The 25,899-nt window shown below is 38.9% G+C and overlaps 7 protein-coding genes and 2 long non-coding RNA genes across 18 annotated transcripts in view; 4 read left to right on the plus strand and 5 right to left on the minus strand.

Annotated features, from left to right (window-relative positions):
• The window catches only part of LOC109540689 (exocyst complex component 6-like), a 7,836-nt gene extending 5,467 nt beyond the window's left edge, over nucleotides 1–2,369 (minus strand). The window contains exons 1-8 of one of the 3 annotated variants that reach the window (XM_048664695.1): nucleotides 2,278–2,369; nucleotides 1,858–1,936; nucleotides 1,695–1,799; nucleotides 1,467–1,632; nucleotides 1,221–1,405; nucleotides 898–1,163; nucleotides 664–842; nucleotides 437–604 (exon numbers count right to left, since the gene is read on the minus strand). In XM_048664695.1, coding sequence (XP_048520652.1) covers nucleotides 437–604; nucleotides 664–842; nucleotides 898–1,163; nucleotides 1,221–1,405; nucleotides 1,467–1,632; nucleotides 1,695–1,786 — 1,056 coding nt within the window. In that variant the 5' untranslated portion in view covers nucleotides 1,787–1,799; nucleotides 1,858–1,936; nucleotides 2,278–2,369. Of the gene's footprint in view, nucleotides 1–436; nucleotides 605–663; nucleotides 843–897; nucleotides 1,164–1,220; nucleotides 1,406–1,466; nucleotides 1,633–1,694; nucleotides 1,814–1,857; nucleotides 2,106–2,277 lie in introns of those variants that run through there. The other 2 variants (XM_048664688.1, XM_048664685.1) reach the window with 2 other exon arrangements.
• On the plus strand, nucleotides 2,357–4,392 carry LOC109540699 (sorting nexin-4). 5 transcript variants are annotated; one of them, XM_048664726.1, is made up of 7 exons: nucleotides 2,357–2,422; nucleotides 2,580–2,670; nucleotides 2,752–2,858; nucleotides 2,918–3,240; nucleotides 3,310–3,901; nucleotides 3,958–4,072; nucleotides 4,128–4,392. In XM_048664726.1, the coding sequence occupies exons 2-7, from the start codon at nucleotides 2,611–2,613 to the stop codon at nucleotides 4,176–4,178; spliced, it is 1,248 nt and encodes a 415-aa protein (XP_048520683.1). In that variant the 5' UTR covers nucleotides 2,357–2,422; nucleotides 2,580–2,610; the 3' UTR covers nucleotides 4,179–4,392. The 5 variants fall into 5 exon arrangements, with proteins under 5 accessions (XP_048520683.1, XP_048520693.1, XP_019764708.2 ...); XM_048664736.1 differs by having other exon boundaries at nucleotides 2,361–2,422; nucleotides 2,607–2,670; XM_019909149.2 differs by having other exon boundaries at nucleotides 2,371–2,422; nucleotides 2,610–2,670.
• Nucleotides 4,393–5,156: 764 nt separating this feature from the next.
• Nucleotides 5,157–5,915, plus strand: LOC109540703. The gene is made up of 2 exons (XM_019909157.2): nucleotides 5,157–5,505; nucleotides 5,757–5,915. The coding sequence occupies exons 1-2, from the start codon at nucleotides 5,245–5,247 to the stop codon at nucleotides 5,871–5,873; spliced, it is 378 nt and encodes a 125-aa protein (XP_019764716.1). The 5' UTR covers nucleotides 5,157–5,244; the 3' UTR covers nucleotides 5,874–5,915.
• LOC125503822 lies at nucleotides 5,911–7,169 on the minus strand. Its single transcript, XR_007281082.1, has 2 exons — nucleotides 6,768–7,169; nucleotides 5,911–6,374 (listed from the first exon to the last, which is right to left on the minus strand). It is a non-coding gene; the product is annotated as an uncharacterized LOC125503822 (long non-coding RNA).
• Nucleotides 6,086–18,591, plus strand: LOC109540701. 3 transcript variants are annotated; one of them, XM_019909155.2, is made up of 6 exons: nucleotides 6,086–6,519; nucleotides 15,473–15,675; nucleotides 15,737–15,985; nucleotides 16,040–16,226; nucleotides 16,288–16,428; nucleotides 17,743–18,591. In XM_019909155.2, coding segments are annotated over exons 1-6 (912 nt in total). In that variant the 5' UTR covers nucleotides 6,086–6,517; the 3' UTR covers nucleotides 17,873–18,591. The 3 variants fall into 3 exon arrangements, with proteins under 3 accessions (XP_019764714.1, XP_019764713.1, XP_019764712.1); XM_019909154.2 differs by lacking the exon at nucleotides 6,086–6,519 and adding an exon at nucleotides 7,261–7,415; XM_019909153.1 differs by lacking the exon at nucleotides 6,086–6,519 and adding an exon at nucleotides 8,757–9,070.
• LOC109540704 lies at nucleotides 7,679–8,675 on the minus strand. Its single transcript, XR_002172230.2, has 2 exons — nucleotides 8,273–8,675; nucleotides 7,679–7,787 (listed from the first exon to the last, which is right to left on the minus strand). It is a non-coding gene; the product is annotated as an uncharacterized LOC109540704 (long non-coding RNA).
• LOC109540702 (probable NADH dehydrogenase [ubiquinone] 1 alpha subcomplex subunit 12) lies at nucleotides 11,650–12,198 on the plus strand. Its single transcript, XM_019909156.2, has one exon. It carries the CDS (start codon nucleotides 11,710–11,712, stop codon nucleotides 12,160–12,162), a length of 453 nt encoding a protein of 150 aa, XP_019764715.1. The 5' UTR covers nucleotides 11,650–11,709; the 3' UTR covers nucleotides 12,163–12,198.
• Nucleotides 18,368–22,135, minus strand: LOC109540700 (G protein alpha q subunit). Its single transcript, XM_019909152.2, has 8 exons — nucleotides 21,945–22,135; nucleotides 21,713–21,897; nucleotides 21,507–21,661; nucleotides 21,323–21,451; nucleotides 21,135–21,264; nucleotides 20,927–21,080; nucleotides 20,766–20,873; nucleotides 18,368–20,707 (listed from the first exon to the last, which is right to left on the minus strand). Exons 1-8 carry the CDS (start codon nucleotides 22,060–22,062, stop codon nucleotides 20,625–20,627), a joined length of 1,062 nt encoding a protein of 353 aa, XP_019764711.1. The 5' UTR covers nucleotides 22,063–22,135; the 3' UTR covers nucleotides 18,368–20,624.
• A 76-nt stretch (nucleotides 22,136–22,211) lies between these two features.
• The window catches only part of LOC109540698 (monocarboxylate transporter 10), a 12,714-nt gene continuing 9,026 nt past the window's right edge, over nucleotides 22,212–25,899 (minus strand). Inside the window, exon 3 of one of the 2 annotated variants that reach the window (XM_019909144.2) lies at nucleotides 22,212–22,406. In XM_019909144.2, the coding sequence (XP_019764703.2) occupies nucleotides 22,342–22,406 (65 nt within the window). In that variant the 3' untranslated portion in view covers nucleotides 22,212–22,341. Of the gene's footprint in view, nucleotides 22,407–23,923; nucleotides 24,630–25,899 lie in introns of those variants that run through there. The other variant, XM_019909145.2, reaches the window with a different exon arrangement.

A 25,899-nucleotide genomic window follows, 5' to 3' on the forward strand; every position in this document is an offset into this window, starting at 1 on the left:
CGTGGATGGCCGAGTATCCAATTCTTTCTTCTGGTTACAACTTTTATTCCACTCGGTACAACTTTAACTACGGAACAGGAACAAACTAACTTCTAAAGTTAATGTCAACTTCACAAACGATAACAATAACACACGGAAAACACGCGTTTCCGACTCGCGGGTTTAACTTCTTCTGCACTTGGTCGCTCCTGTCACTTCACTTCCCCCGTCTGGTTCTCGTCGTCGCTTATATCCTTTTCTCCAGGTATTCCAGATAGTTCTAGAAATCTCCAGAACAGGTGCGAAGCTTCCCGCTTGTCAGTGTCATATTTGACAGTAAATGGGGCCCAAATGGGGCTCCCATTTACTGAAACACCATGAATTTCGATCCCCCATTCCAAACGTGAGTACCCCAGGCCATTTCCGTTACAATATAAACTGATGGAAAAAATCTTACCGAATGAGTTTGCAAAGAGGTGGCAATTTTGGACAAAGCAACCGACCACATATCGTTCAAAAAGGATTTGGTAATCAGCCCACGGCCAGTGTTCAACACATGGTCTTCCAGAATAAAAAATCCCAAAACCGCATAAATATAGTTGCGGTAACTGTCCTCTGATTCATGCTGCAAGGGAAAGATAAAGAGTTTCCAAACAGGCTCATCTACATGGGGTATTTACCTACCATGTTAGTTGGGGGCTGCAAGACTAATCTAGCCTGCTTGGTCCGTTCCGATCTATAATACACTTCAAAGGTGGAAACTTTGCCCAAAACATCCGCAATGTGCAGACCCCGGTAGATGGGAGAAAAATCGATTAACTCTTGGGCGCTTAGGTCTTCGTCGGAATACTTCCCACTCGATTCTACAAGTTTCAATATTGACTTCACGCGCTTCTATTACCGTCTAACCGAAATTACCAAACGTTCGTTTCTTTTTCCTGCCGACCACTGTAGGATCGCTAGCCAATTGCTCGCTAGTATGCCGCATGGCAACTTCCCCAACCTTCGGTGAAAACTTCCTGATGTTTTCCAGGAAATCCTTCAAATCAGTCATCGATGCTGCCTCGATTTTGTCGCGGTACTTTGGAATTTTCTGATGCAATTGATTAGAAAACCTGTAGTTGGCCACATGCGGCAGATGGACATGTTCCAATTCTTCCAGAGTTTTCAACGCTGGATAATATCTGGAAATAAAACGTTTAGCTCCTCCAAGTTGATTCTGAACTGCTGAAAATTAGCACCGTTTCTCTGCGATTTGCTTCTGCAATTTTGAATAGGACACGAAAACTGGTAGAGATAAATTCACCTGACTGATCACCAAAGCGATGTTGCTCTGGACCTTTCTGGCTTGAAGCAGCTCAGTTCCCGACTTGGATAGGGCTTGAAACGAGGTGTGCAACTTTTTATCCAAGTCAACCACTTGGTTCTAAAACACACAATCCCCAGCTGCCTTAAGCCCAAACTCTCAACACAGCAGCCTCACTCACATTCAGGTTCTTTGACTGGGACTTGACTTCCAAGAGTTCAGTCACCGATTCAATGAAGCCCTGGTAGTACACGTTGCACAATCGCTCAATATCCTTGTCATGGTGCTTGATTCGCTCCTCCAGCTTCCTTTTGAAGTCCTGATGCTCATTGTTATCAAAAATTGATCTGGGAAATCGATGGGAAACGAAAAATCAGTGGGTTAGTAACAGAAGACTGAAGGCAGGCACCTGAAAGTGGGGCCCCAGTAATCATCAATGCCCTCAATTTCCTGCAAGTACAAGTCATAGGAGCTGTTGTTTTCGTTCAAGGGGTGCCCCATTTTGCTGGAATGGCTATAACAGGTCAACTATTGGGAGGTTGGTTCATTTTTGGATGCATTTTCACACTCACTGTTTTAAGCAAAACCTCCTAAAGTTGCTGATGGCAACTGCACCAACTTGGCTTTAAGCACTGTTGTGTTTGTCGCAAGCTATTTCAATAGATTTTGTTGAAGAAAATGGTTCAGTTTTACTGTATCTGTTAATATATACTTAATAGTATGTAGTCTGTGTACTGTATTTTCAATTTTCCTGTCGTTTATTTGGACATTTTCATTGTCAGTGTCAGATTTATTGGGTTAAAAACGGATACATTGTGTAAGGCCGCTCCGTATATAACTTAAATGTTCTAGTTAGGTCCATAGAAAATATAAAAATTATGCTATTTATAATTTGCAATATTGTATAAAATTATACAAAGTAATATATAAATATATGTAGATAATATTATTTCAATTTATAATATAAAATAAGTTATACTAGTAAAACTTACTTTATTTTGCCTGTGGTTACGCCCACTGTTGCTAGCATCTTTGACAAACAGAGAAGAATGCCAGTGCAATCAACCCCAACTTTGTTGATTGTCACTTCTAGTCTAGTGTCATCAGTGTGTCATCAGCACAAAATATCCCCCTTGGGTAAGTTCTGTGGTCATCAGCTGGAACATAACAAAACAAATTGTTTAGAAACCTAAAAAACAGTTAATATTCTGCAACAGTTGCATATATCAATATTGAGCAGCGCTTTAGGCAACTGCCACCCATAGAGTAAGTAAACTATTTTATTTTCTCTAAGCTACCACCGCAATTTTGTTCCTTAAAGCAGAATGCAAGATGAGGAAGAGACGCCCCAAGGCAGCGAAAACCCAGGCCTATTGAAGCCAGAGGTATGTAAACCCTGCCCTAGTTGCTGTTTGCAGCTACTTGAACGATTTGCCACATCCGAAACATTGTTTGTCCTTTTGCAGGAACTGCTAATCAATTGCATAGATATTTCAGTATGTGAGTCGGAAAAACGCAATAATGGGGCGCTGAACATCCGAGAACACTATACCGTATACTTAATTGAAACCAAGTGAGTGCCTTCAGCTGGCTGGGACCTGGATTCCATCAATCATTAATTAATTGTTTAAGATTGCTGAATCCATCCTTTGAACACATGCTGTGCGCGCATTCCACTATATGGCGAAGATATACGGAATTTGAGCAATTGCGTAGCTACTTGGAGATTAGTTACCCGTATATTGTTCTACCCCCGCTGCCTGAGAAGCAGGTGATGTTTGGATGGCAGAAAATCTCAAACGACACTTTTGATCCCAATTTCATTGATCGTCGACGAGCCGGCTTGGAAAACTTCCTGCTTCGAGTGGCTTCGCATCCTTTACTTAGCTGGGACAAACACTTTTTGGAGTTTTTGCAAAACGAGGAGGGTTGGCGGGAATCCTACAAAGCTAATGGTCAGTTCAGTTCAGTTTGAAGCTTCCACTCAGACTTAAAGTTAAGGGAATAATCGTACATATTTTCAGGCTACATGCAGTTGGTTGAGAGCAAGCTGCGCTCGCTCAGCGTTTCAATTAGACTGAAGAGAAACAACGCCCATTTTGAGGCGATTAAAGACGCAAATGTCGAACTGCACGCGGCGCTGAGTAGTCTACTAAAGGCCAGATGCCGGGTAGCTGAAAAAGAGTATGCCGTCCATAAACTACACGCGAATTATGGCCGAGTGTTCAGCGAGTGGAGCGCGAATGAGAAGGAAATGGGCGATGCTCTTCAGAAAACCGGCCACTACTTGGATTCGTTAGCTTCCTCCATAGACTCAGCACTGGAGGATGAAGAACTGCTGGCCGACCAGTTAAAGGAATACTTGTTCTACGCCCAGTCTGTACAGAACGTTTGCAAGAATCGCGAAGTCTTGCAGCTGAAACTGGAGGATTCTGAAGAGAACATTGCCAACAAGAACACTGAGCGTTCAAAGGTGCAACAGGGAAAATTGGGGATCATGTCACGGCTGTTCGGTAGCGTGGACACTGATGAAGTTCGCGAGTTGAAAGTCAGCGAACTTGATCAGCAGATTCAGGACGGAACTGTCGCGGCCGATAATCACAGAGATAGTCTCAAGTAAGCTGTAGTGGGAACTAGAAAATTTCAACGAATACTGATCAAACTATTTGCAGCGAATTTACCATTAAGTCATTTGCCGATTACGAGCGGTTCCAAAAGCAGCGAGTGGCAGATTTACGGGAAACGCTAAGCAACTACGCATTTTTGCAGTTGAAGACCGCTAAGAAGGTAAACTAGTTTGGAAGATTCGTTCACCCCTGTTTAACACTGCTTTCGGTTTCAGGGGTTGCAAAGCTGGATCCAGATCAGAGAGTGTCTTCAAAATATTTCATAATTCCAATTATACTTTACCGCAATCAACAAACGGGCTTGGGTACTTGATCGTGCAACAGACTGATGATACAGATTGTTCATTCCATTAAAAGCCCTTGATTATTAGGGGGCTTAAGGTGATATCCATCAGTACTAGTCACTAAGTTTTCCGGGTTAACTTTACATTAAGTTTCACATTTTTATTTAGTTTGTTAAATATATATTGTTGCCCATTGGTTTAATTTTTAATTTGCCACTTAAATGCATTTCCTTTAGTGTTTCTGACCTTCTGCTCAGCGCTATTAACTTGAAACTGAGCCACTTAAAAAAGTGACTCCAAAGGTGCTGAAAGTTTCATATAAATCACCAGGATCTTAATTTTTGTCAGCTTACAAAATGGAGTTTTTTGGCGGATGACGCTCTTGGACACGAACAGGCCAACTTGAACAAGAACACTTGACTCTAAAGATGCTGAAAGTTTTAAATAAGTCGCACAGGATGCTGATTTTCACCAGCATAGTCAATAATGGGAAAAATTGATGGTATCCAACAACTGCGCTCTATTCTTCAAAAAATTCGCAACTTTTAAAGTAAACCAGTTAACCACTTGAAATTTTTACCATCTAGAAGAAAACTTGACTCTAAAGACGCTAAAAGCTTCAGAAGATTCGCCGAGAATCCTGACTTTTGCAAGCTTTGTAAATATCCCTCTCAAAATGGATTTTTTTCATCCAACTTCGCTCTCACCATAGAAAAAGTTATCTAAAGTAGTTAGCGGCTTGAAAGTTTAACCATCTTTAGAAAACACCTGACTAAAGCTGCTCAATATTTCACAGAAATCACACAAAATCATGATTTTTTCAGCTTAGTAAATATCAAGGCGTAGTGATTTTCTTCAGTCCAGAGTTAATTTTGCCACAAAGAGCGCCTTAATACTTAATAACGAATCAGCATTTTTCCATAAAACCCACAGCTCGTTTTTCCATAGCGCAATCGAACCACCAGGGGGTTTAAGATAAATAATTGAGAACTATCGACATTATTTCCACAATATCGGGATATTCCTAAGCTGGCTTTAGTTCAGCACGATGAGCGATAAAACCGAGACTTCCATAACTGTGGGACTGGGAGTTTGGGTTAGCTTTTGCCTGTTGTTCTCCATGTGGATTTTTACCCGCTTCATGAAGGGCAAACAGCAAATGTACTCGAACTTGCACGTGGTTGAAGACAGTTTGAAGCGGATGCAAGAACAGCTCGAGGTGGAGCAGAGGAAGAAAAGCATGGGCTACGTGGAGAACTTAGACGAGGTGACGGCTTGTCTGAAAAAATTCCGTTCCCAGGCCGCGGAGGTAACAAATAAACCATCACTTGGCACAGTTATTGATAATAATATGAAACGTGTTGTAAGTGTTGTTGCTATGTCTTCTCCTCATATTCACCTCAATCGTTCGATACATTTCCCATTATGAAGCACCAAAAAGTGGTCGTCAACGTGTGGAAAATGCTGTCTTCGTCATGTTCGTATTTACTGTTGGCTTTCCTAGTTTGGTTGTTCCTCAAGTTGGCTTACGCCTGTTTTTGGTTTCCGCAATATTTGCAGGATCAACCAGACGATCAAGCCGCAGAAACCCCGGACAAAACAGTCGAAAATGAAGCTGGTGAAGTGCAGGCAGAGCAGCCAGTAGAAGAAACAGCGGAAGACAAGAAACGCGTGTAAATACATACTTTTCAGCTGTAAAAATAAACGATGTAGAAACTCTTTAGGAGCTTTATTTCAAATTTTCTTAGCGATTTGATGCGCAATGAAAAAGCCCAGATTATGAGCAGGGGATACATACGAAGAACGCTTTCTCTCTTTTCCCACGGAAGATTATTGAACCATTGAACACTCTTCTCCGGCTGGCTCGGGCCGAAGCGCGCAAGTCCTACGATTAATCTTTTATTATAGATCCCCCGAGGATCTCCTCCATGTTATGTGTATTGTGGCCTTTGTAATATAACCGTGTAAAAATCCTAATGAGTACCAGCGGCTAATCCCAAAGGGTTTCATGGGACTATGTTGACGAACCATCTCAAAAGTGTTTAGTGCACGATCAGACTGTTCCTTTGTTCCAATCGGTACTGGTTGGAACCTTGAAGCCTTGAAAATGGCGATTTAGAACGCCCTTTTATTCAGGCTCATACATCCAAAGCCCCAGGATTACTGCTGTTTTCCTGCCTGCAACATGATTGTCCATTTTGTCTGAATGTTTAGTTCAATGACCCTATTCGGATATGTGTTTTGAGGCTGACAGAGAAATGGATCATTGTGTTATGGATGCTGCTGTAATTCGTCTCCCTTGGTTGGGTTAATGCCCCTTAATGTAAGTACTTTTAGTTTCCTCCTAATATTTAGTTTCCTCGGGACGAAGTCCAAAGCGATTTTATGAGTCACATGTGACTGCATGCACTGACAATGTGCATTAATTAGTGGCAATTTCAGTGGGAGCGCTAGCAGCACCATAACCTCAAAAAAGGAGGCCCTCTTATGCCCAGTTAGGTCCGCACGTTTGATGTCTTATTCACTAATTTAACGCTAGAAGGCGCGATAAAGAGTTTTTCCTTTACTTACGAGAACTTGTTACCCGGTTTTCTGCGACTGGAAGCTAAAGATCCTTCGGTAACATAATTAAGTGCAAACTGCAGTTTATGCACTACTTCACTCCAGAAGAACTTAAACAACTTATTTTCCTCCCGCGCAAGTGTTTTTACTGATCAACACCGATTTTTTGGGACAAAAACTCGTTTTAAATTTGAAAATTTTTGACAACTATGTCAGGAGTTTGCTGTGAAACCCCGTTTGACTTTGGTGGCGTCGGTAATGTTGCCACGTCTCATGGATTTGAGTTTATTTGACTTACTTGCCCTATCCAGTTTATCTGTTAACATTAGCCGTCTTACTTCAACTCGAATCAACCAGTGCTGTTTATTTTTAACTTCGGTTTATTGCTTTGGAAAAGAACGCATGAATATCAAGAAAGCGCAAAAAAGTCAACATTTTTGTAAAAACCTGGGAAAATTTGCCAAGTTTGACAATACCGAAGGCAGACAAATGTAAACAAAATGTCAGTTTTATAGGTTATGACCCGGTGTAAATGTGAAAATTTAGGTTTTTTTGCTAAAAAAGTGCTGTTGTAAACTACTCGGCGTGAACTTGGGTTGAAAGTGTAATATGTGCTTACCAAAGGGCTCCTACAATGCCCGTTTTTGTCTTACTCGGGTAAGTTTTTCAGTTGGGCCCTTTTAGACTTTGTCCCAGCTCTAGGCCTTTGTTTTTTGTTTGTGGCCTCGAAACCCTCTAAGAATTGTCCAGGAGTTTAATTTATGCTTCCAGGACCTTGACAAGGCCATGTTTTACCTATCGGGGCAATTTCAAGGTTTTTACGAGTTAAAGGTTTAAGGGGAGCTTTCAGGGTCAGGGGTTAGAAGGAAAGGATATCAGAAACGCACTGGTGAGGCAAAGATGTAGATTAACCAAACGCGTTTTGCTAAAGGAAATTTATTGCAAGACTTAAATACATTGAATGGGCTTTGGATTCCAGCCTATTATGTGATGTTTCGTTTTTGTCTCATTCTTCCCATTCAGCTGCAGCTGAAATACACCATGGTTAAGGAGGAATTATCATAAACCGAGCATTAATGGGGGTTTTGAGTTCGAGAACACAGTCGTTTTTCTGTTTCTGTAAAGCTTTTGAAGGTTTTAGCCAAGGAAAAGGATGCATTGTAGATTAATTATTGCCGATATGTGTCTAAATCTGGTAAAAAGTAAGCAAAACAGATTTTCAACACTTTTTGAAGTTTTTCGAGCTCAAGTAATACTTTGCGGTCTCAGTACGTCTTTAGTATGCATATATATGGTGTTTGAGTCTATAAAACCTCAAAAACCACTTAAAAGGAGCCCAAATTTTCAATTAATTCAGATTTGAGGACTCTAGAGAACTAAAAAAGCTCTTTAACAAATAGATTGGGAACGCAGATTCGTATCTATTGATTAAAGGAAACATCTGAGTACTATCTATCTGTACGGGAACTGAGTTTGTTTTCAGCGCAAAGTTTCCCCAAAAAGCCAACACTTACCAGTACTACTGTTTCAAGAGTTTCAAAGGTCTTTTAGAAACTTATGAAAAGACTTGGCTATAACAAACAGGCACAGGACTTTGTTCATCTCGAAGATTTCGTCCATTATTTGCCATTTAATGGGCGGTTTTACTATGCAGATGCTTTTGTAAAACATCCTCTTGCATGGTTTGGGGGAAAGTTGGAAAGCTACTGAATCAATTCAGTTTCAGTGCAACTTAGGACATGTTTATATCTGGCAAGTGACGAAACGATGCATTTGGGTTAGATAAGTTTCTGGCCGTTGGCCACTAAATTAATCGAGAGGACAACATTGAAAAAACATTGTTCAGTTGATGGCGAAAGTGCCCTTCTTCAGCCAGTGTTAATGCACTCTAAGAAACACCAGTTGTTTATCGACTTTCTTCGCCATAATCCATTCGGCGATAGTGCAGGATTAATATTTATTAACGGTAGTTTCTCGATCTCGAGGCTTTCTTTCGTTCAGGTGATTTAGATTTTGCGTCGTAATATAGCGCACATCGTACCGGCAGGAGACAGGCCAGGCCTACCTCTAAACCTGCAGTTCAGAGAGCCAGTTTCCTGCAATCGAACACGCGGCTGGACGTGCGGTTTTTCGCATTGTCGTCGGTTTATCCACTTCTAAGTGATGTTCTGTTAACATCAGTATTACGTGAATTTCATTATCAAGTGCGACATTGTCCATTAAGCCCCAGCTATGACGGTCATGTCTACGAGCCGTGGCAAAGATAAAGAAAACGCGCCCCAACTGGAAGCTGGCACGATTAAACATGCATGGTATGTGTGGCTTTTACGGCCTTTTTTCCTGTCTGTCTAAAATTTGTTGAAGCTTTTTTGCTCTGGAGGGTTTACTTGCAGTTGCATTTTTTCCTTCGGTAGCGAAGTTTCAGATTGCGTCCTTAATCAGCTGCGCTCCTGATTCCGCTTTCAATGGGCCGGTGTCATTTACAAAACCTTCTGCAGCAGTACTTTCTATATTATAGTGTCCCAACCAGATTTTTATGGTTTCCAACTTTTTCCCCGGGAAAGTTGAAACCGGAGCTCGCAGGGGCGTTAGCCAAACTCCCTCATTTTCCAAGAGCGCCTGTTTAGAAAGTTTAAATCACTTTTGTTCTAAAGGTTCACAACATCGTGTTTATTTTGTCAATTTTGGCCTAATTTTCAACAATGAGTCGGTCATGAATCCGGGGCCATAGAGATAACTCCTCTTAATTAGTAGGTCATTGAGGTAGAACAATGAGCTGTTGCAACCCACTCGATCGAATTAGTCTAGATGTTAGCACTTAAGTATAGAATATGGATCAGTTGAACAAGGTAAAACTGTTTGAAAAAGTGAAATCTCGCGCTGATGCAAACATACTGATCGTTTTCTGCAACTTTAATCTGTTAGGAACTACTGTTAAAAATACAGTTTTTAATTTTTATAATCCTACAATTCTCGAAATAGTGTACTTAACGTTGAATAGTTTGCTGTCAGTATTTCCGGAGAACTAGAGAGAGCGGCTATAAAAACATTTTTTTTCATTATTTTCTGGAAAGCTCTCAAAATTAGTAATATGGAATTCGGGGATTTCGAAAGCGTAACGGCGCCCGGCTGATTTCGTGTAGTTTTAAAAATAATGTTGATGACTCTCTCACAACTCGGATGACTGCAATTAACACTATTTTAATAAAGACTCGCAATAGTTTCAAGGCGAAACTCTATTTTAATAACTCATTTTATTATTAAAAAATCTACTTTGAACGGTTCCCGGATGTTTTAAAGCTTCGTTTCGGGTGTAACCAATCGGCCGCAATTTAGAAAAAATCGAATTTAGAAAAAATCGAGTTTAGAAAAAAAAGAAATGATTGAGTTTAGTCTGGTAAAGTGCAAAATTTCGGCAACAGAACGGTGGACTGTCGACTAAAACTGAAACGCCGAAATTTTCAGAAAGCATTTTACCGCTCATCTTCGCCCCATTGTCTGAAGGTTCAAAAATCTCATATCTCCGAAACTATTGAAAATATCCATTTTGTCGTAATCACATTTTAGATAGCCCGCTTTAGGAGTTGCGTTTTATCAGTTTATGCCGGTTCTTCGAACTTTCCTTTATTATTTTGGTTCTATAAAAAATGTATAAACTCTTAGAAGCAAGCAAAGAAGAAGGTAAGAAGCAAAAATATCTACATTTTCCGTCTACAATCCTATAAGTATCTCCGAAACAGTTGAAAATATACAATCAGTCGTTAAGACTTTTCAATAGCCCGTGCTGAGAACTGTATTTTATGATTGTGATTTTATCAGAAATTTCTAACCTCTAAGGAGATAGGAACAAAAATGTCGAAATTTACGGGTTATAAGCCCATATTTCAGAAACGTCTGGAAATATTAAGTCAATCTTTAAGATTTTTCGATAGCCCGTCCTGAGAATTGTCTTCGAAATGTCTGAATAATCATTAGGACTTTTTCGATAGAGCATCTCCAGACCTGTATTTTCGGGAATCGGCTTTATCAGAAAATTCTAACCTTTAAAAAGCTAGAGCCAAAATTGTACAGTTTTACGTGTCTGTCGAAGTTTAAGTTTGTCTGTCGAGTTTATTTCGGAAACGGTTCCAAATGTCCGAATAATCATTACGACCTTTTCCATAGAGCATCTCAAAACCTGCCTTCTGGTGAATATTTTTATAAGAAAATTCTAACCTTGACAAAGCTAGAAGCAAATTTGAACACTTTAATTGTCCGTTGAAGCTTAAGAGCGTCTATCTTAGAAACGGTGAAAAATGTCTGAAAAATAGTTCGAATATTTTCTACACAGGAGAGGAAAAGCTACCGTTTATTGATATTGCATTATCAAGAAATTCTAACCTTTAAAAAGTTGGAAGAAAAAATGCTCAATGTTACAGGACAATCGCAGTTTAAGTGCTTCTATATCGGAAATAGTTAAAAATATTTAAACAATCATTAGGGCTTTTTCGAAAGAGATTCATAAAAACTCTCTTTCTCTGATTAGATTTGATCAAAATATGTTAACCTTTAAGGAGACAGAGGCAACATTTTTGAGAAATGAGATTTGATTATGAATAGTTTGGGCTTTTAAGACAAAGTCATGCTCTCAGCCAAACATTCCAAACTTGTAAAAAACAATCACGTGTTTTACGAAACGTCGATTTATCGCTCTTGACCATCATGAAGCTTTCGAACGCAATTGAATTTCACATTGCAAAATATGGACAATGGCTGCAATTACCGGGCGTAAAACCTCAGAAAATCCACTTTTACACAATGCACACTTATAATTTACTGCCCAGATTGTAAAAGCATTAACAACGAACCGACGCATGTGATCCCATACCTGATTGATAGCGAATTCCTAATTACCTGAACAAATAAATAGGTGCGATTGTTAACATGGATTCGGATCATTTAACGTCAAAAAATGGCAAAAATCGTTGAATTTTTCGGATTAGATTGCGTGCCCCGACTGTTCAAAACCATCAAATTCTACGGCGGAATCAAAGCCTGCCTTTACAAGTTATACAGGATGGATGGATTGAAGCCAGGATGTTGCGTCGGCGAGGACAAATACGGCAACAAGTACTTTGAAAACAACAGTTATTTCATCGGTCGTAATCGATGGATCGAATATGCTCCTTACTACGCTCTGGAATACGATGGAAGCCAGATTCCTGCCGAATGGTTTGGCTGGATGCATCACAAGACGGACTTGCTGCCAGATTGCGACCCATCCAGACCTCAGTACAAGTGGATGGCCGATTTTACGGAGAATTTATCCGGAACTCCTGCCCAATTTATGCCCTATTCCACTACCAAACCCAAAATCCATGCCTGGGTACCACCTGGCAAGAAAACTGCCGAAGCAGAATGTTAGATTATTGAGGTTTCGAACAAAGAAGTGGCCGATTTATATTGTCTGATTTTTGTCTGCCCTCAAAAAATATCTACGGTTCTCTTAGCGGCAGTGAATGGGCGATTACTCAAAATCGCAAAAACGCCAGTGTCTCTTACGATACACTTTAGAGGAACATTGAGCGTAATCTTTTTTATGCGTCTTTAATCCATCTATCCGGTGGAATACTCAGCATCCCGCTGTGTTTTTGGGTTTCGGAGTTAAGTGGGATTTTTTAAAGAGGCGCGCTAAATGCACTATATCTTTATGCTGTGCTAAAGGCAAGAAAACATTTGACTTTAGTTAGCACTGATGCTCTCATGAGCAACCATGTACATTTTTTCTCTTAACTAGCAGAGTTGATGCCCGATTTACCAAATTAACAAAATACCTTAAAACGCTCTTAATCGGCTTTAAATCTGTACTCGAATTACCCCAATTCTTCACTAGAGGCAAGAGAACTTTTGGCTTTATTTGTCAGGCTTCGCATTATTCGTTTTTTTTACATTTTTCTCATTCTCTGCACCCTAAATTCTTTTTGGTTTCGTTTTTGCTTTCCAAATAGCCGGCGATTTTCCAAGAAATCCACAATGTTTCCAAATTTGTCCACAATTTCGCCTTCATTTCTAATTCATGCTTTTCTGCTAGTTTTTTTTATGCTTTCCATGGTTTCATTTCGCATTGCGTAATCCTTCCTCAATTGTGCTTTCCATGAATATTCATGGCAATCGTGCGTATTTTTAAATATACATATACAATCTAGCTATTATGCTGTTTTTTTTGCAGGGTTCTTGGTAATAACTTCCCTTCATTAGCAAAATCGATTATTGTTCCTAGCCTGGCGTAATTTCGCCCCTTGTTTCGCCACCTTTAATAATGCAGCCATCCCCAATCAATTTATCATTTCTTCATATACTTTTTTGGCTTAGTTTTAACACTTTTAACGAGTAGCCTTGATAGGAATCATCAGGTTGCTGTCTCAATATTGAGACTAGAAGCTAAAAGATCCAATGAACACATGGGGAACGTTCCTTGGACGCAAATCTGTTTGTTTTTGGATTAAAATGATAATAATAATTCTAGAAAAATGCCCTGAAAATAGCCTGAGTGTTTTTCGCATTGGCTGGCGGTGTCCTCAAAACGCATCTCACTAATTCAATCGCGGCAAAAATAGCTTGCAGGAAGTGTCCATTTACTTTAGCCGTTTATCGTTCACCGTTAAATAGACCACAGAGTTCATATTTGCCATTGAAACAGTGCAATGTACGGGCCTCATTACCGTTACTTCGTGTTTCTGAAATGCTCAAGGCTGATGGAGTCGGTTTACGGCAAGTATTTTGAACAGAAACGCGAAAAAAAGTACATTGAAAATGCTGTTTCTTGTTCTGGTTCTTGGGTTCATGCGATTATAAAAAACAGAAATGTTCTGGCTGAGTGCCGCGCGGCTCGGTTAAGTCATTGTTGTTTGTATGTATAATTGAGGCTTAAGCTAGGATTTTTTTTATTTACTGTTTTTGTTTGAAGCATTGTTTCCGCCGGTAGGGTTCAACATATTATAGTGAAATATTGCAGCTTTCACTGGCGCAAAAAAAATCACAGCTTTAAAACCTCAACAAGGAGCAATTTGAAACTGTTGCACAATGTAGATGGAGGATGAAGCAGCAACAAGACCAATTTTTACATAAATCCAAAGTCGGGTTGATTTTTCAGAAGCCTCTAAACTTGGGCTACCGATGAGGGAACAGTGAAGGAACAGCGTGCAGTTTCGAGACGCCGAAAAAAATTCGTAATGCGAAAATGTGAACAGGTCGTAACATGAAACTTTTACACAGTGTAGATAAAGGACGAAACTGCAACGAGAGAAAATTTAGTAGAAATTTGGGCACCGGCTTATTATTCATAAGTCTCCAAGTTTGGGGTCCATAGCAGAGAAAAACACGTAGATGGAGACGCTTTAAATAAATTCGGAACATCAGCAACCGAATGTGAAACTGTTGCCTAATGTAGATTGAGGATGAAGCTGCAACCAGACCAATTTTCACAAAAATAAAAAATCGGGTTGATTTTTCAGAAGCATCTAAACTTGTGCTACCAATGAGGGAACAGTGAAGGAACAACGTGGACGTGAACAACGTTCAATTTTTTAGAAATTCGCGAACCGGCTTATTTTTCAAAAGTTTCGAAGTTTGGGCTTCACAGCAATAAAAAAAACCGCAGCTGGAAACGCCTTAAACAACCTTAATGCGAAATTCTGATCAGCTTTTCGCTATTTAGCAACTGGAAACTTTTACACCTTCTGGACAAAGGATGAAACCCACCTATTGAAATTTTTCGTTCAAATTGAATTTCTATCAGGCTTTAGTTGATTGGTTCGGTTTTCGCCTATGGAAACGGTTTAAGCCTTGAACTTATTGGCCAGCTTTAATAAGCCCATTATTAATTGACGACATTATGGGAAAATTAGCTGGTAGTTTTGTGAATTTAATTCGCCGCTCGGTCGACAATTACCGGTTCTGCCAATGGATGAATAATAGAGAATTAAAGGAAAACGTGTTTCCATTTAACCCAAAAACGGCCAGTATCCATAAAATATAAATTCCTTATTTTATCGACAATGTATTTTCGGAATCCCTTTTATAGATGGCCACCATGTTGGATTATGGTTTAGCTATTGGATTGCGTAGGAGCGCGCCTTTTCAATAATGAAACCAGGATAAGTAGATGACGACAATCGCTCATTAAAGAACCTTTCAATTCAAATGTGGCATTACGTGATTATAACTTAGTGATTATTCCAAGATGTACAGCGACCGATGAATCAGCAACATCAGTACAAAATTGGTTTCATTTTATTTAATCTCCATTACCAATGGAACGCCCTAGTTGGTTGTTTGTCATGGAAAATGCCTATCCATAATCGATGAATAGGATATGAGGCATGCTAATCACTTAAGGACGAATTAATCAGGCAAAAGCAGCATTGTGGCGGTTTGCATTCGGTAGACGCCGATTTGAATAGCAAAAACGTGAAGTTTCAATCCAAAGTCAAATCATTGAACTTTACACATCTAAGCCTGCACCGTGCCCTGATCTAAATCCACTGAACTTTAATGTTTCGGTACATTATTAGATGAATCTCTACTGCGCAAATGATTATCATTGAACAATGAGAAGAATGAATAAAGAGCAATTAGAAATCAGCTAATTGAAAACGTGACACGTTTCGCATAAGTTTAATCTCATTGACTTCCTTGTTGAGAGCGCATATTTTACTCTGCGACTTTGATTTCAGGCCTAACGAGATCTCAGACCGACTGAAGGGCGAAGGAGCGTGCAGAGGCAACAGTCTTTTGTGCCCGGCTCCTTTGTCGCGATTGCGCGTTGAGAAAATTGAGGGCGGGCTGATGGTGGCTGGAGTTGTGGTGGCGGCCAACTGTCAAATTATCCTCCCGATTTTTGGTTTTTTGTTTTTGCTTGTGGGCTGCGTGCTAACTGGTGAGTTGATGTTTTTTCACATATAATTGGACGGTCGATTCAACCACTGCTCTTGTTCCAGCTGCATCTTACAGAGGCCCCGGCGTAGACGAAGAACCGGACCACTATGCAGAACGAATCGCCTTTACGGGGAATTCGCGCATTCTGGGACCAGCCTGTATGGTAATCGGGCTTCTTATGCTCATCGCAAGTTGCGTCTTGTGCGTTCTGTCCTGTCGGGCACGTCGGAGGGAACAAACTGTCGGATTCCACTGTCCCTTGCACGGGGACTTTTATCCCCTCAGTCCTGTAACCAGCTCAAAAACCTTAGGTAAGAGAACTAAATCGATTTGCAACAGTCTAGTAATGGATGGTTTTCTTCCAGAAATAATCGAAAGAAACGGAAAATGTAACTTCTGCTGGCCGCGAAAGCGGGGACCAGGGGCGATCGCCGTCGGTCCCCCTCAGTGTCCTCACAGTCAAGTGTCCAGCACCAGAAGCTCAATAGCAAGTTCGCCTCATAGCCAATGCCCCACGCCGCTGCCCTTCTTGGTCAACACCGGCCCCTCAATGTAGGTGTTTATTGGTTTCATTGTCCAATTGATTCTAGAATGGAGTTTTTCTTTGTTGCAGTGGAGGAATCACGGCCACCTCAACAGCTCAACAATCGCCCGCCGAACAGACATTCGGGTCCATTCGCTCACTAAACGTAGGACGGGAGGTGGCCAGTTTTCCTCTGTCCAGGACGCCCACTCCTCCGTTGACATTCGAAAGGTGGGTCTTTATCTGTAAGGCTGGTGCGGTGTTCGTGGAGCTGGGAGAGGTTTCAAAATTTGTTAAGACCACTATTTTTGCGAGTTTTCTGAATCATTTTAGTTAATTTTTCTCGAGTTTTTAAACGGGTGAGCGAATTTCCAGTTGCTACCAGCTCTGGATTGAAAGTAAGGAATTTTTAAGGGAGGTCCTGCAGTTGAGTGTGAATGATCATTTTCAACGTATTATTTACAGGGTTAGCAAAAATCGTAATTTTGCACGATTCTTGTGCAAGCTTCAGGGCTTTTAGCCTCAAGTGTCTTCTATAGGGTGAGCAAATTTCCAGTTGCTACCAGCCCTGGATTGAAAGTGAGGATTTTTTAAGGGAGGTCGTGCAGTTGAGCGTGAATGATCATTTTCAGCGTATTATTTACAGGGTTAGCAAAAATCGGAATTTTGCACAAATCGTATGCAAGTTTCAGACCTTGTAGCTTCAAGTGTCTTCTATAGGCTGCGCGAATTTCCAGTTGCTACCAACTCTGGACTGAAAGTGAATACCTTTTAAGGGAGGTCGTGCAGTTGAGCGTGAATGGTCATTTCAGCGTATTTTTTACAGGGTTAGCAAAAATCGGAATTTTGCACGATTCGTTTGCAAGTTTCAGGGCTTTTGGCCTCTAGTGTCTTCTATAGGGTGAGCGAATTTCCAGTTGCTACCAGCTCTGGATTAAAACTGAGAAAATGTTAACGGAGGTGGTGCAGTTGAGCATGAATGGTCATTTTCAGCGTATTTTTACAGGGTTAGGAAAAATCGGAATTTTGCCCGATTCCTCTGCAAGTTTCAGGGCTTATAGCTTCAAGTGTCTTCTATAGGGTGAGCGAATTTCCAGTTGCTACCAGCTGTGGATTGAGAGGTACTCATTTTTGAAAGAGTGCGTGAAGTTCAGCGTGAATGTATTTTTGTTTCATCATTCACAGGGTTGGCGAAAATCAGAATTTTGTACAATTTGAGTGCAAGTTACTACCAACTCTCGATTGAAAATGGGGAATTTTTGAAGCAGGGCTTGCAGTTGAGTTTGCATGTGTTTTCCTTCCATCATTTACAGCGAAGGTACAAATCAACATTTTCCGCGATTTCCGTGCAAGTTTCAGCGAGTTTTTAGCTTGAAGTGTCTTCTATAAGGGAGCAAATGTCAAGTTGCTGCTAGCTTTGGATTGAAAGTGAGGAATTTTTAATTAGGACGAGCTGTTGAGTGAAATTAGTCATATTTGGCTCACGGTGCCAGTGCTATCAAGATATCTAGCTCTGGATTGTCTCCAAAAATCACTTTGTTCCAGATCTCAAAACATGGTAAACGTTCCCGATCAAGAAAGACTTGTAGATTCCCAGTTCGAAACAGTTCCAGTTCACAGGGAAGGTCCGCGAAAATCGGTCTCAATCGTGTTGCCGACCGATGAAGCAGTATGACCTGTGGATTTATAATTTTAACTTTAGAAACTGTAGAAATTCATCATTAATCATCCTTCATACCAAACATACTTGAAGAGTATTTTGAGTCGCGAGAAGATTCACTATATTCCGTTAAGTACAAAATTAGTAAATTTGTCATTGGTTCCTCGATGTTCTCTGTTTCTGGAAGCTGTATTAGGACGTGCGACAAAAGACAAACGTTTTTACTTTAATCAATTTGAACTAAGGTAAGTCTACTCTATTAGTTTAAGTAAGCTGTAATGATATTATCGATAAGTGCTGTTAGACTGAAATTTTGCCCCTAGCAAATGTAGATGTTAGCCAGTTAATTCTAAGCAAATCCTTTCTCTCCCCCACAAGAAAAACACACAGAAAGGCACTTTTACATTTACTGTGGTAAATCTTATAAGCCAGTTCTCATCTGGGGCAAGCACCAGAGAACTAGTCTTTCGATTTATTAGGACGTTATTTAAGTACAATGAAAGACTTAAGTATATGTGATTTTATATTTAAATAATATTGTTAATTCAGTGGTATCTATAGGCGTTTTGCTAGATTATTACCGATATATTCCCCTCTCAATGGATCTAGATATAGAGGTATATACAGTGTGTGGAACATAAATTTATTATACATGTAGAGCGGAAACGGTTGTTTAGCGTTAGATTAGCTGTTACTCGAATACGCAGCTAATATAAATAGAACCCTATACTTTTCCCGTTGGATTTCATTTTTACCCGATAATTGAACCAATTTCACCTCATTTATATTGCAGGGAAGTTAGTGACGCACGTGAAGTGACCTTTCGTTGTCTGTTCAGTTTCTTTAGGTGGATTTAATTAGAAATAAAAAAGTTCTCTTGTATGTAATCCAAATATTACTTTGGTAAGATATCGAGCTGAAACCTGGTTTATATTTAGGGTTCACACCAAAGAATTGATGGGACGGGCCTCAAAGGAAGAAACTTCAATAACATTTCTCTAAAGTGAAGCGTGTGATTAGATATATTGGGCAAAAAATGTTAGCGACCTTTAACGTGCAGCAACCTGTAGGCCCTTGAATTTTAAAACACCCAGTTTCTGGTAAATTGTAATAATTATAGACAATAGTCTGTTGTAAATTCACTTTTGTAATAAATCGTCACAACCTCGATCTGGACGAAGCCTTTTGATGATTCAAATGAAGCATGATCCACTTACAAAAGAAAAGGGCGCAAAAAAGGTCAAATTTCAAAAATTAATTTTGAATTAACCATTGGATTAAATTGAACTGAATTTACACCATGCTTTAACTGAAGCTTCTTCTTTCGACTGCTAGCATCCGTATTCGAGAGCCCCAAGTAGTTCTAAAAAAAAGAGCTTTAGAAGATCATGATTCACAAACAAAAAAGCACACAAAAAGGTTAAATTTCAAAAATTAATTACGAATTAACCATTGGATCGAATAGAACTAAATCTACACGATGCTTTAACTAAAGCTTCTTCTTTCGACTGCTGACGTTCGTATTCGGTAGCCTCAAATGGTTCTTAAGAAAAGAGCGTTAGAAGAGCATGATGCACACACGAAAAAGCGCCCAAAAAAGGTCAAATTTCAAAAATTAATTATGAATTAACCATTGGATCGAATAGAACTAAATCGGCGCCACACTTTAACTAAAGCTTCTTCTTTCGACTGCTAACGCTCGTATTCGAGAGCCCCACGTGGTTCTTAAAAAAGGAGCTTTAGAAGATCATGATGCCCAAACGAAAACACACAAAAAAGGTTAAATTTCAAAAATTAATTACAAATTAACCATTGGATCGAATAGAACTAAATCTTCACGATGCTTTAAGTAAAGCTTCTTATTTCGACTTCTAACGTTCGTATTCGAGAGCCTCAAGTGGTTCTTAAAAAAAGAGTTTTAGAGAGCATGATGCACAAACAAAAAAGCGCCCGAAAGGATCCAATTGCAAAAATTAATGACTCGATTAGAACTAAATCCACACGATGCTTTAACTAAAGCTTGTTCTTTCGACTGCTGGCGTCCGTATTCGAGAACCCCAAGTGGTTCTTAAAAAAAGAGCTTTAGATCATGATGCACAAACGAAAAAGCACACAAAAAGGTTACACTTCAAAAATTAATTACGAATTAACCAGTGGATCGAATAGAACTAAATCTACAGGATGCTTTAAGTAAAGCTTCTTATTTCGACTTCTAACGTTCGTATTCGAGAGCCTCAAGTGGTTCTTAAGAAAAGAGCTTTAGAAGAGCATGCACACAAGAAAAAGCGCACAAAAAAGGTGAAATTTAAAAAATTTATTATGAAAACCATTCGATTAGAACTAAAGTTTCTTATTTCGACTGATGACGTTCGTATTCGGGAGCCTCAAGTGGTTCATAAAGAGCATGATGCACAAACGAAAAAACGCACAAAAACTCAAAATTCAAAAATTGTTTATGAAGGATCACATGTTTAACTCAGGCTTCTTCTCCAGACTGCTTTTTTAGCGTTTAAGAGGCTCAAGTGGTTCTTAAGAAACAAGCTTTCGAGAAAATCGCCCAAAAAATTGAAAAGTTAACAAGTCCCAATCCAAATCGCCCAAAAAAAAACAAATAAACGCCACTTGTGTTGCGTACCGTTTCCGAAAATGATCATAAGTCTTAAATATTATAAATTTCTAAACCGCAATAACTCCACAGTAAACCTGACCATTTTCAGCAGTAAACCTGGCTGCAATTTAACAAAAAACCGTCCACATTAATGACTAACTAAGCTAAGTTGAACTCTTTCAAAGCCGACTGCATGATGGTGTCTTTGACGGCGCAGAACACGAGTTTGATGTTTTCAGTGTCTGTTAGAACACAAAACGCCATTAGGGGGCTGTAGAAAAACCCAGCGGATTTACCTACCTGTGGCTGTAGTAAAGTGCGAGTAGCAGGCGCGTTCAGGATCGGGATTTTCACGCAAGTACAGCTTGCAGATGTATTCGCGAGCGGCAATATGGTCCTGTTTAGCACCTGGAAAAACCTTGAACTGAACAACGGAAACATTCTCTTGGGAGTGACATTACCATCGAAATCCGGGAAATAATCCACTAGGTGGGAAACCATGATTTTCTCCTCCAGCAGATCCTTCTTGTTCAAGAAGAGAATGATGGAGGAGTTTTGGAACCACGGGTATGTGATGATGGTTTTAAATAGAGCCTTGGACTCCTCCATGCGATTCTAGAACGAAGCAAGTGAATGGGAACAGTCGCTCCCAGGCAGGCAAGAACAAACCTCATTTTCGGACTCAAAAAGGATTTGATCGTACTCGCTCAGTGCCACCAAAAATATGATGGAAGTCACATTTTCGAAGCAATGAATCCATTTCCTCCTCTCAGATCTTTGCCCTCCAACGTCCACCATTCTGGCAAAGAAGGCACTTTATTTGGCTTCACTAGCCCAGAATCGACGCGCTCATTTACCTGAAAATTATGCTATCCAGGTCGAAAGGATACTCCAAGATGCCGGTGGTTGGGGCCCTGGCCCTTAAAATGTCCTGCTCAGTGGGCAGATAATCTGCTGATCGAATTCGCTCCAGATCAGCAAGATAACTAAAAAAATCAGAGTATTGGGAGGAAAATGGTCTACTCTGGAAAATCCACAAACTATTTAGCAGAGTCTGTAAGCTGATACTCCCGTCGCCGGTCGTAACATTCCTGTATTCCAGAATCATTCCACAAGTCGCTAATCGCGTCCGAATATGGAGCTTCGAATGTGGTCACTGTCTCATAGTCAAGGCCCTTGATTAGTTCGGCCTTCTCCTGCAATCCGCCCAGAATAAACTAAGTGCGAGAAAATATTCAGCTGAATACTTCAATGGATGGTGCTCCAAACTGGATCTTAAGCATGTCCATCGCTCGGATCATGCTTTGCATCGCCATAAAGATGTTCTGGAACACCAGCTTGATGAAGCTTCGCTTGTCCTCATCCGAGTATCCCGCTCCATGTATAATCCGCATTTGCTTAATAAAGGTGGACTTTCCAGACTCCCCAGTACCTAGCAACACTGAGGTATTAATATCCAAACAAATTTCTCAGACTCACCTAAGAGCAAAAGCTTCAGCTCTCTTCTAGCATCGCGTTTGTCCCGTTTTAGCTGCTTTTCAATCTCCGCATTGATGCGTTTCTGCTCTTTGGCTTCCTCAGACTGGAAACAAGCCATTTTGCGTGTAATTTGGCACGTTTTCGCATTGGCTCTTTATCTTCCGCGCCCTTGTCCACAACTGATCATTCCATTAATGTAATCCTGTTAGAATAACTAGATTGCGGAAGCCTTAAAAAGCCCTCCAGGTTCGATTCAAAAGCCATCAATTCTTTAAATATACTTTATTAGGAACAGACTAATCTATGAAGTAAAAATTATGTAAAATCCGTAAGTACTGTTAGGTGTAGGCGACATTCGATGAGTCTCTGAGAATTCTTACTTTTCCTTCTGGCTAAGTCACGTCGATGACGATCCATCTTCAAATGGTTTCCTCGCATTTTCTAAGGCCAGTTTTTCTGGAACTACCAGAAAAAGTTTTAGTTTTTTCGTTGATTCAGCTTCAAGTCTTGAAAAATGATCTTGATTTAATGTTTCAAAGAGTGAAAATTCCCCATTTGGTTTCAGGGTGTGAGAGCTTTTGAGGTAGAGCTTCAAAGTCGAGGATTTCTTCATTTCCAAACAATGTTCGTCATAGTTCAAAGCGCAGGTTCAAAAACACAACTTTCCAGGTGTTAACTGGGTCTAATCCCGAAAATTTTCAAGTTTTGGGTCAAAACTCGATGAAAAATAATTATTTTAAATAAAAAAAAAATTAATAAAAAAAATCATGATTTTTTTGATTAATTTAAATACATCAGTGATTTTTTTATTTTTTTAATGAAAATCAATTTTTGCCCAACACTGCCTAAAAGCGAAGAAACTCCAGTTTCCAAGAGTTTTTGCAATAAATGATTATAAACTTTCGCTTTTTCAGTTCGGGGAAATATTTTTGGAAAAAAACCTAGAAATAATTATTAGGGTTTTGTCTATAATTCGAAGCTGCAAAGTTTTCCCCAATTTTTTGCAAAGCGGTTAAGTGTTCCAATAAAATGTATCTTATAGTTTTTCACAGACAATACATGAATATTGCCCGTATTTTAAGTAAAACTAAAAAAGAATGCGATTTTGCGTAGAAAGAATTTCTAAATAGAAACCTTGCTAAAACTGGAGTGACCTGAAAATTTAAAGACAATTTAGAAATCTTCAGAGCGATGAGGACGGCGAATTTTCCCAATAATTTTTTGTAAACTTTTGTTTTCTGGCCGTTTTTTTTAAGACAGTCCGAATTACTTTCGGTAAAAAACTAAATCAAATTATTTAGTTTTTTAGATAAATTCGAAGCTAAAAAAGGTTTTCTAAAGTTCCCTGCAAAGTGATGAATGGGGCGAATTTTGTAGCAAAATAAATTTTGTGGTTTTTGACTGAAAAGACTCCATTACTGTCAAAAAAGAAGAAAAAGGGGTTAAAAAAAGTCATCAACATTTGCACCATTTGCGCAGCACTGCGCCAACTCCTAAAAATTCAATGAGTTACCCACGCGCCTATCCCGAATATTCTCGACGCTTTTGTTGAAATAAACTAGCAAAAGTTATGTAATATATTAAATAATAAATCTTCCAATCAACGATATTATTTCAGGCTCCGGTCGTGACAATGTGTTAATAACATCCATAAATAGCCAGATAACTGTTCGTCTTGGCATATCGAAAACCATTGCCAATTAGTCGGGAATATTGTGGGAAAAATTCGGAAAAAACATAAAGAATAGATTAAACCGACGCATAAACAATAGATTAAAATATCAGTGGTAAACAATGGCCACATGGTTGGTTCAAAGGTCGTTCCGCTTTATTTAGTAACTAAATCAATAGCATTTGACTAATATTGATTTGCCAGGGTACTTAAGTGGCTCTAGTCCAGCAATTATGCCAGATTTGACTCTCGAAAGGATATTTTTTTTGTGTTTAGAAGGTGGTTTTGCACGAATTAAAACCAAAAGTCAATCGGTGAAAAACACTTTTTATTAACGGAAAAAACATACAAAATTATCCTTTGACATAACGGGCCAGTCAGTCGAATGTTGATTGTTAATCAAAAAAAATAAAACTAGACTAACTAACCCTGACAAAGACATCTCTATTAACCAATTCACAGCACGTTAAGGACTCACTTTATTCTATACAACTACATATTGTACACCAATCAAATATGCATCAGTCTTCGCGAGTATCCCAGTTAATTAGCTGCAAAAATTCGTCATTTCAATTAGAATTTGAAAACATTTTCCTCAGCCCTTAGCTGATTTTTTTGATAATTTCTGAAATTTCTTTTTCGATGAACTGTTCGGTGGCCGGCAACACTGCACGGCGTAGGTATCTTCTTTTAACTAACGTTTCCTAATTTAAATTACATTTATTAGAACTATTTAGCTGCTCAACATTTTTTTTGTAAAAAAACTTTAAACACTGGGGTATTGAATTTTAAAAGCTTAACTCTTTGGAACTGCAGTCGACTGTTTGAACAATTTTATTGTATTATTATTTATAATCTTAGGTCATGCGTCAATATTTCTTACAGCTACAACACTAAGAGTCAAATATCTTGGAAGTGTTCAGTCCAAGTGTTTGCTACCAAGCACGTTTGCCCTCAAGATTGGTGTTTTTGAATTTTATCTTGGAATGTTGGAAACAACTGAAACACTGAAGCTGAAAAGGGAATACAAATCTTGTTCATCGAAATGTGTAGATTTCATGAAGATGATGGTTAGATTCTGGTTTCTTCTGATGATGCAATCTGTGTCTTTGCGCTCTTCAAATATTTTTTGAATAGGAGAATGGATTTTTTTATATTTCTGTGCTCGCGTGCCAGTTTTTAAAAATCTGATTCCGTCTGGTATCTTTCACTTTGGAATTGTTTTTTCTCTTTTGTCAAAATAATTGTCTTTAAGCTTTAATCAACCTGTGTGATGTTTATGGCGTTTTTCGTGTCTAAACCAGTGCCGATTTTTTTTCCTTAAAGCCTGGAAGCTTATCCCCTTTAAGAACCTGCACAAATGTGTTTTTCCTGACCGACCAGGCCGATTTTTTAATTTTATTTATGTTTATTTATTTTTCTTATATAATTTCTTATCAAAAATGTTATTCTTCAAAAAAGTACTAGGTCCAATTTTTTTATAGAGGAAGTCCCAGTTTAGAAGAGTTTCGAGAAAATGCGAAAAACGTAGATTTCTAAGAAACCAAAAGCATTTTTTAGCACCCCAATTTTGAAATTTTACTTATTTGAGATTTGAAAACTAAGCTTTTTATCAAAGAACGTTATTCTTCAAAAAATGTCCGGCCGCTCGAAAGCTACAGAATTCAATTTATTTCGAAGTCCCAGTTTAATTGGTTTATTGGGACATTTTGACCAGTCAACCTCAAGATTTTTTGTTAATTTTTTAAAATTTTACTTATTTAAGATTCGAAAACTATGCTTTTTATCAAAAAACGTTATTCTTCAAAAAATATCCGGCCGCTCAAAGACTACACAGTCAATTTTTTCATATTCCTAGTTTAAAGTCTTTTAAACGCGAAAATACGAAAAATGTGGTTAACAAACAAACTCAAAAATATTTTTCAGCGCGCCTCCCCAGATAGCACAAAATATTACATACATATTTAGGAAATATTTATATGTTTGCTAAATATTTCAGATCAAAAGCAAGTATTTCGTAAATATTATTTTTTAAATATTAGTTTCTAATATTTAATTAGCATGAAACAAATAAGTTATTAATAATTTTCTTATTACATAATACTTTTTGTACCTATATATAACAACCTTAACACCCAAAGAGTTACTAATATATTATTTTTAATAAATGTGAACAAACTTTAGAACATATTATCTGAATTTTCATGAATAGCAAATATTTCAGAGCAAAACGAAATATTTTTTAAATATTATTTAAATCTTATTTAGAAAATATTTGTTTCT

Source organism: Dendroctonus ponderosae, unplaced genomic scaffold (genome assembly GCF_020466585.1).
Source record: "Dendroctonus ponderosae isolate FM_Combo_2020 unplaced genomic scaffold, Dpon_F_20191213v2 Dpon_F_20191213_1, whole genome shotgun sequence".
In the NCBI taxonomy this organism is placed as follows: domain Eukaryota; kingdom Metazoa; phylum Arthropoda; class Insecta; order Coleoptera; family Curculionidae; genus Dendroctonus; species Dendroctonus ponderosae.

Coding starts and splice junctions, on each gene's coding strand:
- LOC109540699 (XM_048664726.1), top strand. CDS start 2,611: ATGCAAGATGAGGAAGAGACGCCCCAAGGCAGCGAAAACCCAGGCCTA. Junction 3,902..3,957: donor AATCACAGAGATAGTCTCAA/GTAAGCTGTAGT, acceptor AACTATTTGCAG/CGAATTTACCATTAAGTCAT. Junction 4,073..4,127: donor AGTTGAAGACCGCTAAGAAG/GTAAACTAGTTT, acceptor TTTCGGTTTCAG/GGGTTGCAAAGCTGGATCCA.
- LOC109540703 (XM_019909157.2), top strand. CDS start 5,245: ATGAGCGATAAAACCGAGACTTCCATAACTGTGGGACTGGGAGTTTGG. Junction 5,506..5,756: donor TCCGTTCCCAGGCCGCGGAG/GTAACAAATAAA, acceptor CAATATTTGCAG/GATCAACCAGACGATCAAGC.
- LOC109540701 (XM_019909153.1), top strand. CDS start 8,991: ATGACGGTCATGTCTACGAGCCGTGGCAAAGATAAAGAAAACGCGCCC. Junction 15,676..15,736: donor TGTGGGCTGCGTGCTAACTG/GTGAGTTGATGT, acceptor CTCTTGTTCCAG/CTGCATCTTACAGAGGCCCC. Junction 16,429..17,742: donor CCTCCGTTGACATTCGAAAG/GTGGGTCTTTAT, acceptor ACTTTGTTCCAG/ATCTCAAAACATGGTAAACG.
- LOC109540702 (XM_019909156.2), top strand. CDS start 11,710: ATGGCAAAAATCGTTGAATTTTTCGGATTAGATTGCGTGCCCCGACTG.
- LOC109540700 (XM_019909152.2), bottom strand. CDS start 22,062: ATGGCTTGTTTCCAGTCTGAGGAAGCCAAAGAGCAGAAACGCATCAAT. Junction 20,874..20,926: donor TTATTTCCCGGATTTCGATG/GTAATGTCACTC, acceptor AGGTTTTTCCAG/GTGCTAAACAGGACCATATT. Junction 20,708..20,765: donor GCACTTTACTACAGCCACAG/GTAGGTAAATCC, acceptor GTGTTCTAACAG/ACACTGAAAACATCAAACTC.